The 12,086-nt window shown below is 43.2% G+C and overlaps 1 protein-coding gene across 1 annotated transcript; it reads right to left on the bottom strand.

Moving 5' to 3' along the window:
• Positions 1 to 1,967: 1,967 nt before the first annotated feature.
• On the bottom strand, positions 1,968 to 11,782 carry mrps25 (mitochondrial ribosomal protein S25). Its single transcript, XM_072246058.1, has 4 exons — positions 11,603 to 11,782; positions 6,755 to 6,861; positions 2,542 to 2,629; positions 1,968 to 2,195 (listed from the first exon to the last, which is right to left on the bottom strand). The coding sequence occupies exons 1-4, from the start codon at positions 11,749 to 11,751 to the stop codon at positions 2,003 to 2,005; spliced, it is 537 nt and encodes a 178-aa protein (XP_072102159.1). The 5' UTR covers positions 11,752 to 11,782; the 3' UTR covers positions 1,968 to 2,002.
• Between the last annotated feature and the right edge of the window lie 304 nt (positions 11,783 to 12,086).

The following is a 12,086-nucleotide window of genomic DNA, read 5'->3' as shown; positions in this document are numbered from 1 at the left end:
TGCTGGGCCTTTTCAGGAGTATTAAGGTGGGCAAATCCCCAGTGCCTGATGGAATTTACCACAGGTTATTAAGGAAGCAAGAGACAAGATTGCTGGGCCTTGCCCAGTATCTTTGTGCAAAGGTGAGGTCCTGAAGGACAGATGAATGGTTAATGTTGTACCTCTGTTTTTAAGGAAACCAGGGAAAATCCTGAGAAATATAGCCTGGTGAGTCTCACTTCAGTTGTAGAGAAATTGCTGGAGAAAATTCTTATGGATAGGATACAGTGTATGAGCATATAAAATACCCCAGGCCTAATTAGGGAGAGCCAGAATGGCTTTTCTGGGGCATGGATTTTAATAGTGTTTGAGGAAGTACCTCATGGGAGGCTAATCTGTAAGATGAAGATGCATGGGAATTCAGAACTGGCTTGTGCATAGAAGTCAGAGGGTCGTGGCTGAATGGACTTATTTGAGCTAGAGGTCTGTAATTAGTGGTATTCTGCAGGGATCTGTGCCAAGACATCTGCTGCTTGTGATGCACATACAAATGGCCTGGATGAAGATGTACATAAATGGGTGGGTTAGTAAGTATGCGTATGATATCAAGATTGGAGGAGTTGTGGATGGTGTAGAAGACTGGCAAAGAATACAGCACAATTAGATCAGCTGCAGACGTGGGCAGAGAAATGGCAGATAACAGGAGCTTTGGAATGTGAGCCATCCAATGAAGGGAGGATGTTTTTGTGTTCTGTGCCTGACACTGGGGTGAGCTTTTTTTGTTCGGCGGGAAATGGAGGGAGAAGAGGTCGTAGGACTCGACCCAGAGTGGGGCCATGATCTGACGAAGCCCGGAGAGATCGAAGGAGGATTGGCGAAGGGGAAACTGAGAGCTCCAACTTGTGTGCATCAGACTGTTTCATTAAAGTGCCGCTGGTGTCAACTATGAAGTTGTGTGCCTCAGTTCTGGAGGACTGCAAATACGCTAGCAGGCATTTGCAAGATAATTAGTAGCTTGTAGTCAGAATAATACCACTGACTCTGTGAAACAAACACTGTTCAACTTCAGGAATGATGGCAATCTTGTTTCCATCTGCACCACTCCAACTGAAAATAGTACATTTTTTTCAAATACAAGAACTGTGATGTCACTTTACGTTACAACTGTACAAGATGTTGGTAAGAACACACTTTTAGTATGAGGTGCATTTCTGTTTGCTGATCTAGAGGAAGGATGTCATTCCGCTGGAGAGAGTGCCAAAGAGACTGACAATAGGTGGCTCGAGTTATATGGACAGGCTGGAGTGTGGGAGCCTGAGGATTGACTTTATAGAAACATGTAAATTCATGCAGGGCAGAGATAAGGGTAGGTCTAAAGTGAGAGAGAACTGATTAAACAGGGCCCAAAGAGCAACAACTTCTACTCAGAAGATGGTGCAAATATGAGATGAGCTGCAACATGCCACGTGCATGGGAATTGCAGAGATGACAGCAACTACAATGCTCAGGAGTTATCTGGACAGGTACATGGACAGGAAAGATAAAGAGGGATAGGGCAAATAGAACTCGCTCAGGTAGACAATTTAGTTGGCATGAACAAGTTGGACCAAGCAGCCTACTTGAATGCTATGTGACTCAAAAGGTCAGCTCTAAGCTATCACTCATACCACAGAACCATTGGGTTGCACTGGTTCACAGGATAAGTTTGAGAAAAAAAAATCTTGGAAAGAAAATAAATTTGATAGCCAGCATAATTTGTCCCCATGTTGTGTATATATTGAGGATATTGACTGATGAGCTGAGGATTTTCAGCATTTGTTTTCATTTTAGGAACACAATGCTGCTTGAACAAGGATTATGTGACAACACAAATATGTCTGCTTCTGAATCAAAAACTTAATAGTCCTTATTGATCTTGCCCTGAACTACTCAACTTTGAATTACACTGAATGAGCATAGATGGACAAATATAATGACAAGTCACTGGCTTCAGGAAATAGTAAATTCTTGCTGAAAGCTTTATTTACATAGTTTTCTCTGTTTGCTGGGCAGCACGAAATTTCCCAGTCAGCTCCTTGGGTAAAGGTACCAGACCTGGACAGGGAACTTGCCCTTCTACTTCACAAATGCATTCCCGCAGACAGTACTTTTTATTTCCAAAGTGCGCAGGGTGTGAATACTCATTCTTCGCTAGTTCTTCTGCATGCTGCAACTCTCTGTGGAAAGATAGAAGACATTGTCAGGAGCTACTCAACAAGTTAGAAGGGCAATTAATTCAGAAGAATTGCACTGGGTTTAGGCATCACATCTGGGTTTTATGTTCTGAGAAGAGATCTACAAGGCTGGGTTATTTTTCTCAAATTATGAGAAGCACAGATTGTTAACAAAATGCCTTTCCTCACAACAGAGCAGTCTATATTGAAAGGGCATAACTTCAGTCATTTCTAAATGTGAAATGTTATTGGGAAAGAACTGGTCAAGCTATTAGGCTAATGAAATATTTTGGCGCAATTTCCAAATTAATACAATACGATTCCAAGGAAGAACTAAACAAAGGCTTACGGGCTCTTTCCCAAGATTGTCTTGACATGCTCAGTGATTTCTCTGTGATTCTTTCCTTCTACGTCAACCAAGACCTGTTTGCCGTCACCTGGGGAAGCCAAAGACATTAATTTGGACATTATACTGATCAATCTGTCCCTACTGTAGAAGAGGGTGACATTATCCGGCGCATCACACAGGTAACCCCAACCCTCAAGTTGGACCGCTCACCATGAACTGTACCATTACCCTCAAGACCATCGCTCTGATCCCTTGGGCTGCAATGCTGCACCTGAGCCCACCTTACCCGATAACAGAGCCCGTATGATTGTGAAAACTACCACCCAAGATGCTGAACAAGCAAACTGCCTACCACATCCCCTTTTAGTCAGTTTCATCCTGTGAGAAACATCATCCTCATCACCAAAACCAAGAAAAGCTAAAGGATCCCAGGAACATTTGTTCCCACACCCTGCATTCCATAAGACCACAAAGTACAGCAGCAGAATTAGGCTATTTGGCCCGTCGAGTATGTTCCACCATTCTCTCACGACTGATATGCTATCCCTCTTAATCCCATTCACCTGCCTTCTCCCTGCAACCTTTGATTAATCAAGAACCTATCAACCTCCGCCTTAAAGAAACCCAATGATTTGGCCCGCACAGCCATCTGTGGCAATGAAATCCACAGATTCACCACCCTCTGGCTAAAGAAATTTTTCATCGTCTTTGTTCTAAATGGATGCTCGTTTATCCTGAGGCCGTGCCCTCTGGTCCGAGACTCCCCCCACCATAGGAAACATCATCTCCACATCCACTCTATCGAGCCCATACAATATCCAATGAGTTTCAATGAGACCCCCCCCCCACCCCCACCATTCTTCTAAACTCCAGCAAGTACAGGCCCAGAGCCACACATGTTAAGCCCTTCATCCTGGGATCTTGTGAACCTCCTGTGAACCCTCTCCAACGCCAGTGCATCTTTTCTTAGACAAGGGGGCCAAAACTGCTTACAATACTCCAGCACTTTATAAAGCCTCAGAATCAAATCCTTGCTTTTGTATTCTAATGAATACAAAATGAATGCTAACCTTGCAGTTGTCTTCCTTACCACTGACTCAACTAGCAAGTTAATTTCACAGTCCCAATGCCAGCCTCTGCAGAACACCGCTAGTCATTGGCAGCCAACCAGAAAAGGCACCCTTTTTTCTCCACTCTTTGCCTTCTGTCAGCCAATAATCCTTGCTAATGCCCTTCCTGCAATGCCATGAGTTCTTATCTTGTTTAGCAGCCTGATCTGCAGCAACGTCAAAGGCCTTCTGAAAATCCAAATGAACAACATCTTTGTCTGACCTGCCTGTTATTTCCTTAAAGAGTTCCAACACAATTGTCAGGCAAGATTTTCCCTGAAGGAAACCATGTTGACCCTGACCTATTTTATCATGTGCCTCGAAATACCCCAAAACCTCATCCTTAATAGATTTAATATCTTTCTACTCATTGGCCTATAATTCTTCCTCCTCCTTTCTTCAAGAGTGGAATAACATTTGCAACTTTCCAGTCCTGCAGAACCATTCCAGAATCTAGTTAGCGATTCCTGAAAGATCAATACTAATGCCTCCACAATCTCTACAGCTACCTCTTTCAGAACCCCAGGGAGTAGTCCATCTGGTCCAGGTGACTTATCTACCTTCAGACTTTGCAGCTTCCCAAGCACCTTTTCTTAAGTAACTGCAACGATACTCACTTCTGCCCCCTGACATGCTCACATTTCCGGCATTATGCATTTCCGGCATTCTTTCACAGTGAAGACGGATGCAAAATATTTATTAAGTTCATCCGCCATCTATTTTTTTCCCCATTACTATCTCTCCGTTGTCATTTTCCAACGATCCGATATCCACTCTAGTCTCTCTTTTACTCATTACATGTTGGAAAAAATTTGCTTTCTCTTTTATATTATTAGCTAGCTTAACTTCAGACTTCATCTTTTCTCTCTCCGTGGCTTTTTCCAAGTTCGTTTCTGTTGGTTTTTAAAGGGTTCCCTTGTCAGGCACGGTTGCCTCATCCTGACTTTAGAATATTTCTTTATCTTTGGGAGGAATTTAAGGTGGGAGGTTATATGGGAGGCAGGGTTTAAGAGTCGGCACAACATTGTGGGCCGAAGGGTTTGTACTGTGCGGTACTATTCTTCGTACTTTGCGATGTACCTTCCTCACCTTCTGAATTCTGCCCAGGAACCCCAATCATTGTTGTTCTGCCATCATCCCTGCCAGTGACCACTTCCAATCAACTTTGGCCAGCTCCTCTCTCATGCCTCTGGTGATTCCCTATACTCTACTGTAATACTGATATATATGACTTTAGTTTCTCCCTCTCCAACAGCAGGACAAATTCTATCATACTATGGTCACTGGCTCCCAAGGCTTCCTTTACTTTAAGCTCCCTAATCAAAACAGGTTAACTGCACAACATCCAGTTCAGAATTGCCTTTTTCCAAGTGGGTTCAACCACAAACTGTTCTAAAAACTCATCTTGTAGGCATTCTACAAATTCCCTCTCTTGGGATCCAACACAAACTGATTTTCCCGATCTACCTGCATACTGAAGTACCCCATGACTATGGCAACATTCCCCTTTTTAACATGCCTTTTCTATCTCCTATTGTAACTCCTAGCCCATATCCTGGCTACTGTTTGGAGGCCATCAGGGTCTTCTTACGCTTGCAGTTTCTTAACTCCACCCACAAAGATTTTATATCTTCCAATCCTTTGTCACTTCTTTCTAAGGATTTGATTTCAATTTTTACCAGCAGAGCCAGCCCACCCCTTCTGCCTACCTGCCTATAATTTTGATCCAATGTGTCATTGGATGTTAAGCTCCCAACTATGATCATCTTTCAGCCACAACTCAGTGATGCTCATAACGTCATACCTATCCATCATGAACTGCGCTACAAGATCATCTACTTTATTCCATATACAGCGTGCATTCAAATATAACACCTCCAGTCCTGTATTCATCATCCTTCTCAATTTTGTCCCCTTTTTACACTTCAACTCATTCTACTGACTGCAATATTGCCCTGTCATTTGCCAGTCCTTCCTCACAGGTTCACTACACACTGCATCTAGTTGTATACCAACTGCCACATCCTCAGCACCATCCCTCCGGTTGCCTTTCCCGTCAAATTAGTCTAAACCAGGGGTTTCCCAACCTCTGGTCCATGAAGCCCTCGGTTAATGGCAGAGGTCCATGGCATAAAAAAGGTTGGGAACCCCTGGTTTAAACCCTTCCCAACAGCTCTAGCAAATGTGCCCACAAGGATATTGGTCCTCATCGAGTTCATTTGTAACTGGTCCTTCCTGTACAGGTCATACGTGACCCAGAGGAGATTCCAATAATCCAGAAATCCAAATTCCTGTCCCCTACACCAATTCTTAGGCCACGCAGTCATCTGCCAAATCATCCCATTCTTACCCTCACCTGCGTGTGGCACAGATGGCAATCCAGACTTCACTTCCAAGGATATCCTGCTTTTCAGCTTTCTAGTTAACTCCCTACACTCTCTCTTCAGGACCTCCTCCCTTTTCCTACCTACAGTAGATGATTGGAACTGATATGTACCATGACTTTAGAATGCTGTGGACCCAATCCATAACATCTCTGACCCTGGCACATCCATACCAGCATTCCTTCCTCCCAGTTTCAGGAAGTATGCATATATCATGTACAAGATGCACCTTCATGCACCAATCCCTCCATGGTGATGTGGTCTTCAAGCATGCGTTCACTTGCCCTCAAAGTGAGACACTGTGGTCCCAAGGCAGCGATCGGGACACAAGTCTTCATATTTTGTTCTTTAGCTGTACCTCACGACAGGTAGTGTGAGAACATCAAACCAGTCTTACCCAGCATCTCAACAATCTGGCCCATGTGTCACTGAATCTATGTGACAGCACACAGTGAAACAGACTGAGATATCCCAACATGCCTTTTCTTTCCCCATCCCTTTCCAAAACTGCTTCCACACACATATTCCCTCACTGCCATTCAAGACTGTCCAATTGCGCTGTCACGGCTCTCTCATACGTACATTCTGAAGTATCTGACAGTAACCTTCCCCTCCTCCCATTCCCAGCCAAGTAGCACATAACTGGTCCACACAGCTTGTCTACCCGTGGTTTCAAAGTAGTGTCACTACCTTCAGAACATGGCAAAAAGAAAAACTTACCCAAATAAAACCTCAGAAATGATGACGGGGTCTGGTTTTTGAACATAACAATCTGAACCCAAGGATTCTGATACTGGATTTGAGGTATGTTGAAAAAAACAAATTTTCTGAAAAGACAAATTTAAACACATTGGCATCACAATCTTAATAAGCTTATATCATATTTGTAATAGTTATCAACACAGCTTTCCAAAGCAGAGTACTCCATTAGGTTTGCTTTTACCAACCTGCAAAAACCACAGGAGTTTCTTTTGACAACTGGCCAATAATTCAGTATGGAAGAGTATGTAGACAATTTACCGATCAGAAGGACAAGAAAGTATGAATGAATAATGCAGTTTTAAAAGCAGGGCAATGGAACAGCAAGATTAGAGGTATTTGTGTACAATGTTTCTTTTGGTGTGACTGATGCCTGCCATTTCCAGTATCTTATGTGCTTATATTTAAAAGTGGTTCAATAAGGTAACAAATTGAAAAGGGTGATAAATACAAGACTGAAGGTGTTATATTTGAATGTACACAGTATATGGAAAAAAGCAGATGATCTTGTAGTGCAGTTAGAGATTGGCAGGATTGAGGTTACGGGCATCACTGAGTCCTGGTTGAAAGAAGATTACAGTTGGGACCTTAGCATCCAAGAATACACATTGTACATAAAGGCCAGGCAGGCAGACAGAGGGGTAGGGTGGCTCTGCTGGTAAAAAAGCAAAATCAGATCCTTAGAAGGAGATGTCATAGGATCTGAACATGTAGAATTCTTGCAGGTAGAATTATAAAACTGCAAAGCTAAAAATGATTTTGATGAGAGTTTATATATACAGGCCTCCAAACAGTAGCCAGGATGTTGGGTACATATTACAACAGGAAATGTATAAAAGGCAATGTTATCAAGGTAACTGGGGATTTCAATGGATGATCAGATTGGTGCTGGATCTCAAGGGAAAGAATTTGAAGAATGCGTATGAGATGGCATTTTAGAGCAGCTTGTGGAGGAGCCCACTTGGGAAATGGCAATTTCAGGTTGAGTGTTGTGTAATGAACCAGATTTGATAAGGGAGTTTAAGGTAATGGAAACCTTAAAAGGCTGTGATCATAACATGACAGAATACTTTATACTTTATTGTCGCCAAACAATTCATACTAGAACGTACAATCATCACAGCGATATTTGATTCTGTGCTTCCCGCTCCCTGGATTGCAAATGTTAAATATTAAAAATAGTTAAAATAGTAAAAAATAGTAAATATTAAAAATTTAAATTTACATAAATAGAAAATAGAAAAATGGAAAGTAAGGTAGTACAAAAAAAACCGAGAGGCAGGTCCGGATATTTGGGGGGTACGGCCCAGATCCGGGTCAGGATCTGTTCAGCAGTCTTAACACAGTTGGAAAGAAGCTGTTCCCAAATCTGGTTGTAAGAGTCTTCAAGCTCCTGAGCCTTCTCCCAGAGGGAAGAGGGACGAAAAGTGTGTTGGCTGGGTGGGTCATGTCCTTGATTATCCTGACAGCATTGCTCCGACAGCGTGCAGTGTAAAGTGAGTCCAAGGACGGAAGATTGGCTTGTGTGATGTGTTGCGCTGTGTTCACGATCTTCTGCAGCTTCTTTCGGTCTTGGACAGGACAACTTCCATACCAGGTTGTGATGCACCCTAGAAGAATGCTTTCTACCGTGCAGCTATAAAACTTAGTGAGGGTTTTAGGGGACAGGCCAAATTTCTTTAGCTTTCTCAGGAAGTAAGGGCTCTGGTGGGCCTTCTTGGCAGTGAACTCTGCTTGGTTGGACCAAGTCAGGCTGGGAGACCGTTTCGCTGAACATCTACGCTCTGTCCGTCAGAGAAAGCAGGATCTCCCAGTGGCCACACATTTCGATTCCACGTCCCATTCACATTCTGATATGTCTATCCACGGCCTCCTCTAATGTCAAGATGAAGCCACACTCAGGTTGGAGGAACAACACCTTATATTCTGTCTGGGTAGCCTCCAACCTGATGGCATGAACACTGACTTCTCTAACTTCTGTTAATACCCCACCTCCCCTTCATAACCCATCTGTTATTTATTTATTATTATTATATATTTTTTTCTCTCTTTTTCTCCCTCTGTCCCTCTCACTATACTCCTTGCCCATACTCTGTGCTTCCCCCCTCCCCCTTTCTTTCTCCCTAGGCCTCCCGTCCCATAATTGATTAAGGAAAACAAAGTCAAGGTATTGGAGTGGCCATCATAAAGCCCTGACCTCAATCCGACAGAAAATTTGTGGGCAGAACTGAAAAAATGTGAGCGAGCAAGGAGGCCTACAAACCTGACTCAGTTACACCTGTTCTGTCTGGAGGAATGGAACAAAATTCCAGCAACTTACTGTGAGAAGGCTACCCAAAATGTTTGACCTAAGTTAAACAATTTCAAGGCAATGCTATGCTACCAAATACTACAAAGTGTATGTAAACTTCTGACCCACTGGGAAAGTGATGAAAGAAATAAAAGCTAAAATAAGTCATCCTCTCTACTATTATTCTGACATTTCACATTCTTAAAATAAAGTACCGATCCTAACTGACCTAAGACAGGGAATGTTTTCTAGGATTAAATGTCAGGAATTGTGAAAAACTGAGTTTAAATGTATTTGGCTAAGGTGTATGTAAACTTCTGACTTCAACTGTGTGAGAAGACATGCCCTCTTCACCATCAGGAAGAAGGTATTGAAGCCTGAAGGCACAGACTCAGTGATTAAGGAAAAGCTTCTTCCTCTCTGCCATCTGATTTCTGAATGGACATTGAACCCATGAACATTACCACACTTTTTTATTATTTCTCTTTTGTACTATTCTTAAATTTAATTGTTTAATATGCATATATTTCTTACTGCAATTCATTTACTTAGTTTTCTTTCTATATTTATCATGTATTGCATTGTATTGCTGGTGCTAAGTTAACAAATTTCACGATATATGCAGTGATATTGAACCCAATTCTGATTCTGATAGAGTAGACTGGAAGTATCTGTTTCTCAAAGTTGAAATGTCTAATAGAGAAAGCATGTAGACTGTGCGAGAGGAAGAATAGGCAGGTGATAGAGAAGGGACGCGCTCAGACCAATGGTTTGAGGTGTGTATTTTAATGCAAGGAGTATCATGAACAAGGTGGATGAGCTTAGAGCATGGATCATACTTGGAGCTATGACGTTGTGGCCATTACAGAGACTTGGATGGCTCAGGGGCAGGAATGGTCACTTTAAGTGCCAGGCTTTAGATGCTTCAGAAAGGACAGGGAAGGAGGCATGGCACTGTTGATCAGAGATAGTGTCACGGCTACAGAAAAGGAGGAAGTCATGGAGGGATTGTCTACGGAGTCTCTGTGAGTGGAAGTGAGGAACAGAAAGGGGTCAATAACTCTACTGGGTGTTCTTTTACAGACCACCCAATAGTAACAGGGATATCGAGGCGGAGATAAGGAGTCAGATTCTGGAAAGGTGTAATAATAACAGGTAATAATACTTGAGTATACAGTTGGATAGGTCACCGGGACAGGACGAGATGTACCCCAGGCTACTGTGGGAGGCGAGGGAGGAGATTGCTGAGCCTCTGGCAATGATCTTTGCACCATCAATGGGGATGGGAGAGGTTCCTGAGAATTGGAGGGTTGCGGATATTGTTCCCTTATTCAAGGAAGGGAGTAGAGATAGCCCAGGAAATTATAGACCAGTGATTCTTACTTCAGTGGTTGGTAAGTTGATGGAGAAGATCATAAGAGGCAAGATTTATGAATATTTAGAGAGGCATAACACAATTAGGAATAGTCAGCATAGCTTTGTCAAAGGCAGGTCATGCCTTACGAGCCTGATTGAATTTTTTGAGGATGTGACTAAAGACATTGATAAAGGTAAAGCAGAAGATGTAGTGTACATGGATTTCAGCAAGGTATTTAATAAGGTACCCCATGCAAGGCTTATTGAGAAAGTAAGGAGGCATGGGATCCAAGGGGACATTACTTAGTGGATCCACAAAGGGCTTGCCCGCAGAAGGCAAAGAGTAGTTGTAGATGGGTCATTTTCTGCATAGAGGCCAGTGACCAGTGGAGTGCCTCAGGGATCTGTTCTGGGACCCCTAACCTTTGTGATTTTTATAAATGACCTGGATGAGGAAGTGGAGGGATGGGTTAGTAAATTTGCCGATGACACAAAGGTTGGGGGTGTTGTGAATAGTGTGGAAGGCTGTCAGAGGTTACATAAGAGGGCACAGTTTTAAGGTGCTTGTAAGTAGTTACAGAGGAGAGGTCGGGGTAAGTTTTTTTACGCAGAAAGTGGTGAGCGCGTGGAATGGGCTGCCGGCGACGGTGGTAGAGGCGGATACGATAGGGTCTTTTAAGAGGCTCCTTGATAAGTACATGGAGCTTAGAAAAATAGAGGCTATGGGTAACCCTAGGTAATTTCTAAAGTAAGGGCATGTTCGGCACAGCTTTATGGGCCAAAGGGCCTGTATTGTGCTGTAGGTTTTCTATGTTTCTACCAGAAGGCACGCATTGAAGCTGAGAGAGGGATAGATTCAAGGGGAGACGCGAAGATGAAGTTTTTGACTCAGATTCGTGGATATCTGGTATGACGGTAGAGGAAAATACATTGGAGGCTTTTAAGAGACATTTACAGGGATGTAAGGAAGACGGAAGAGTATAGACATTGCATAGTTTGGAGGGATGAGTTTTTTGGGGAATTTTTATTTCCTTTTTAAGCTGGTTCAGCACTACATTGTGGGCATAAGAGCCTGTTCTTGTGCTGCGCTGTTCTGTGTTTCCCTAAATCCAAGCCATTGTGGACTATCCCATTCAGTTCCAGTGTTCCTTCGTGGCACTCACCTTGCTCCTTCACTCAGCTGCCCGTGGGTGTTATAATTAACAGTCATCACCTTCACCGAATCTTTAAGTGCCAGTGCCCCACTCCGCAGATACTCCAGTGTCCGGCGTACCGGGAATCGTCCTTTCATCGGCATGGCTGCCTCTGTCATCCATCAGTCATCCTCGCTTCCACGCATGCGCTGATAGGCTCTTGTTTGCGCATGCGCTCATAGCTATCTTACTTGCGCCTGCGTACAATGCTAAAGCCGGCTTTGCTCGTTCTGCGTTCTCTGATTTCGCTATTTCTCTCAACACACACAAAATGCTGGACGAACTCAGCAAGGCATTTGATAAGATACCCCATGCGAAGCTTATTCAGAAAGTAAGGAGGCAGGAGATCCAAGGGGACCTTGCTTTGTGGATCCAGAACTAGCCTGCCCACAGATGGCAAAGAATGGTTGTAGACGAGTCATATTCTGCATGGAAGTCGGTGACCAGTGGTGTG

This window comes from Mobula birostris, chromosome 2 (assembly GCF_030028105.1).
Source record: "Mobula birostris isolate sMobBir1 chromosome 2, sMobBir1.hap1, whole genome shotgun sequence".
NCBI lineage: Eukaryota > Metazoa > Chordata > Chondrichthyes > Myliobatiformes > Myliobatidae > Mobula > Mobula birostris.
Note: the sequence above shows the minus strand (reverse complement) of the source record. Positions and strands in the feature narration are given on the sequence as shown.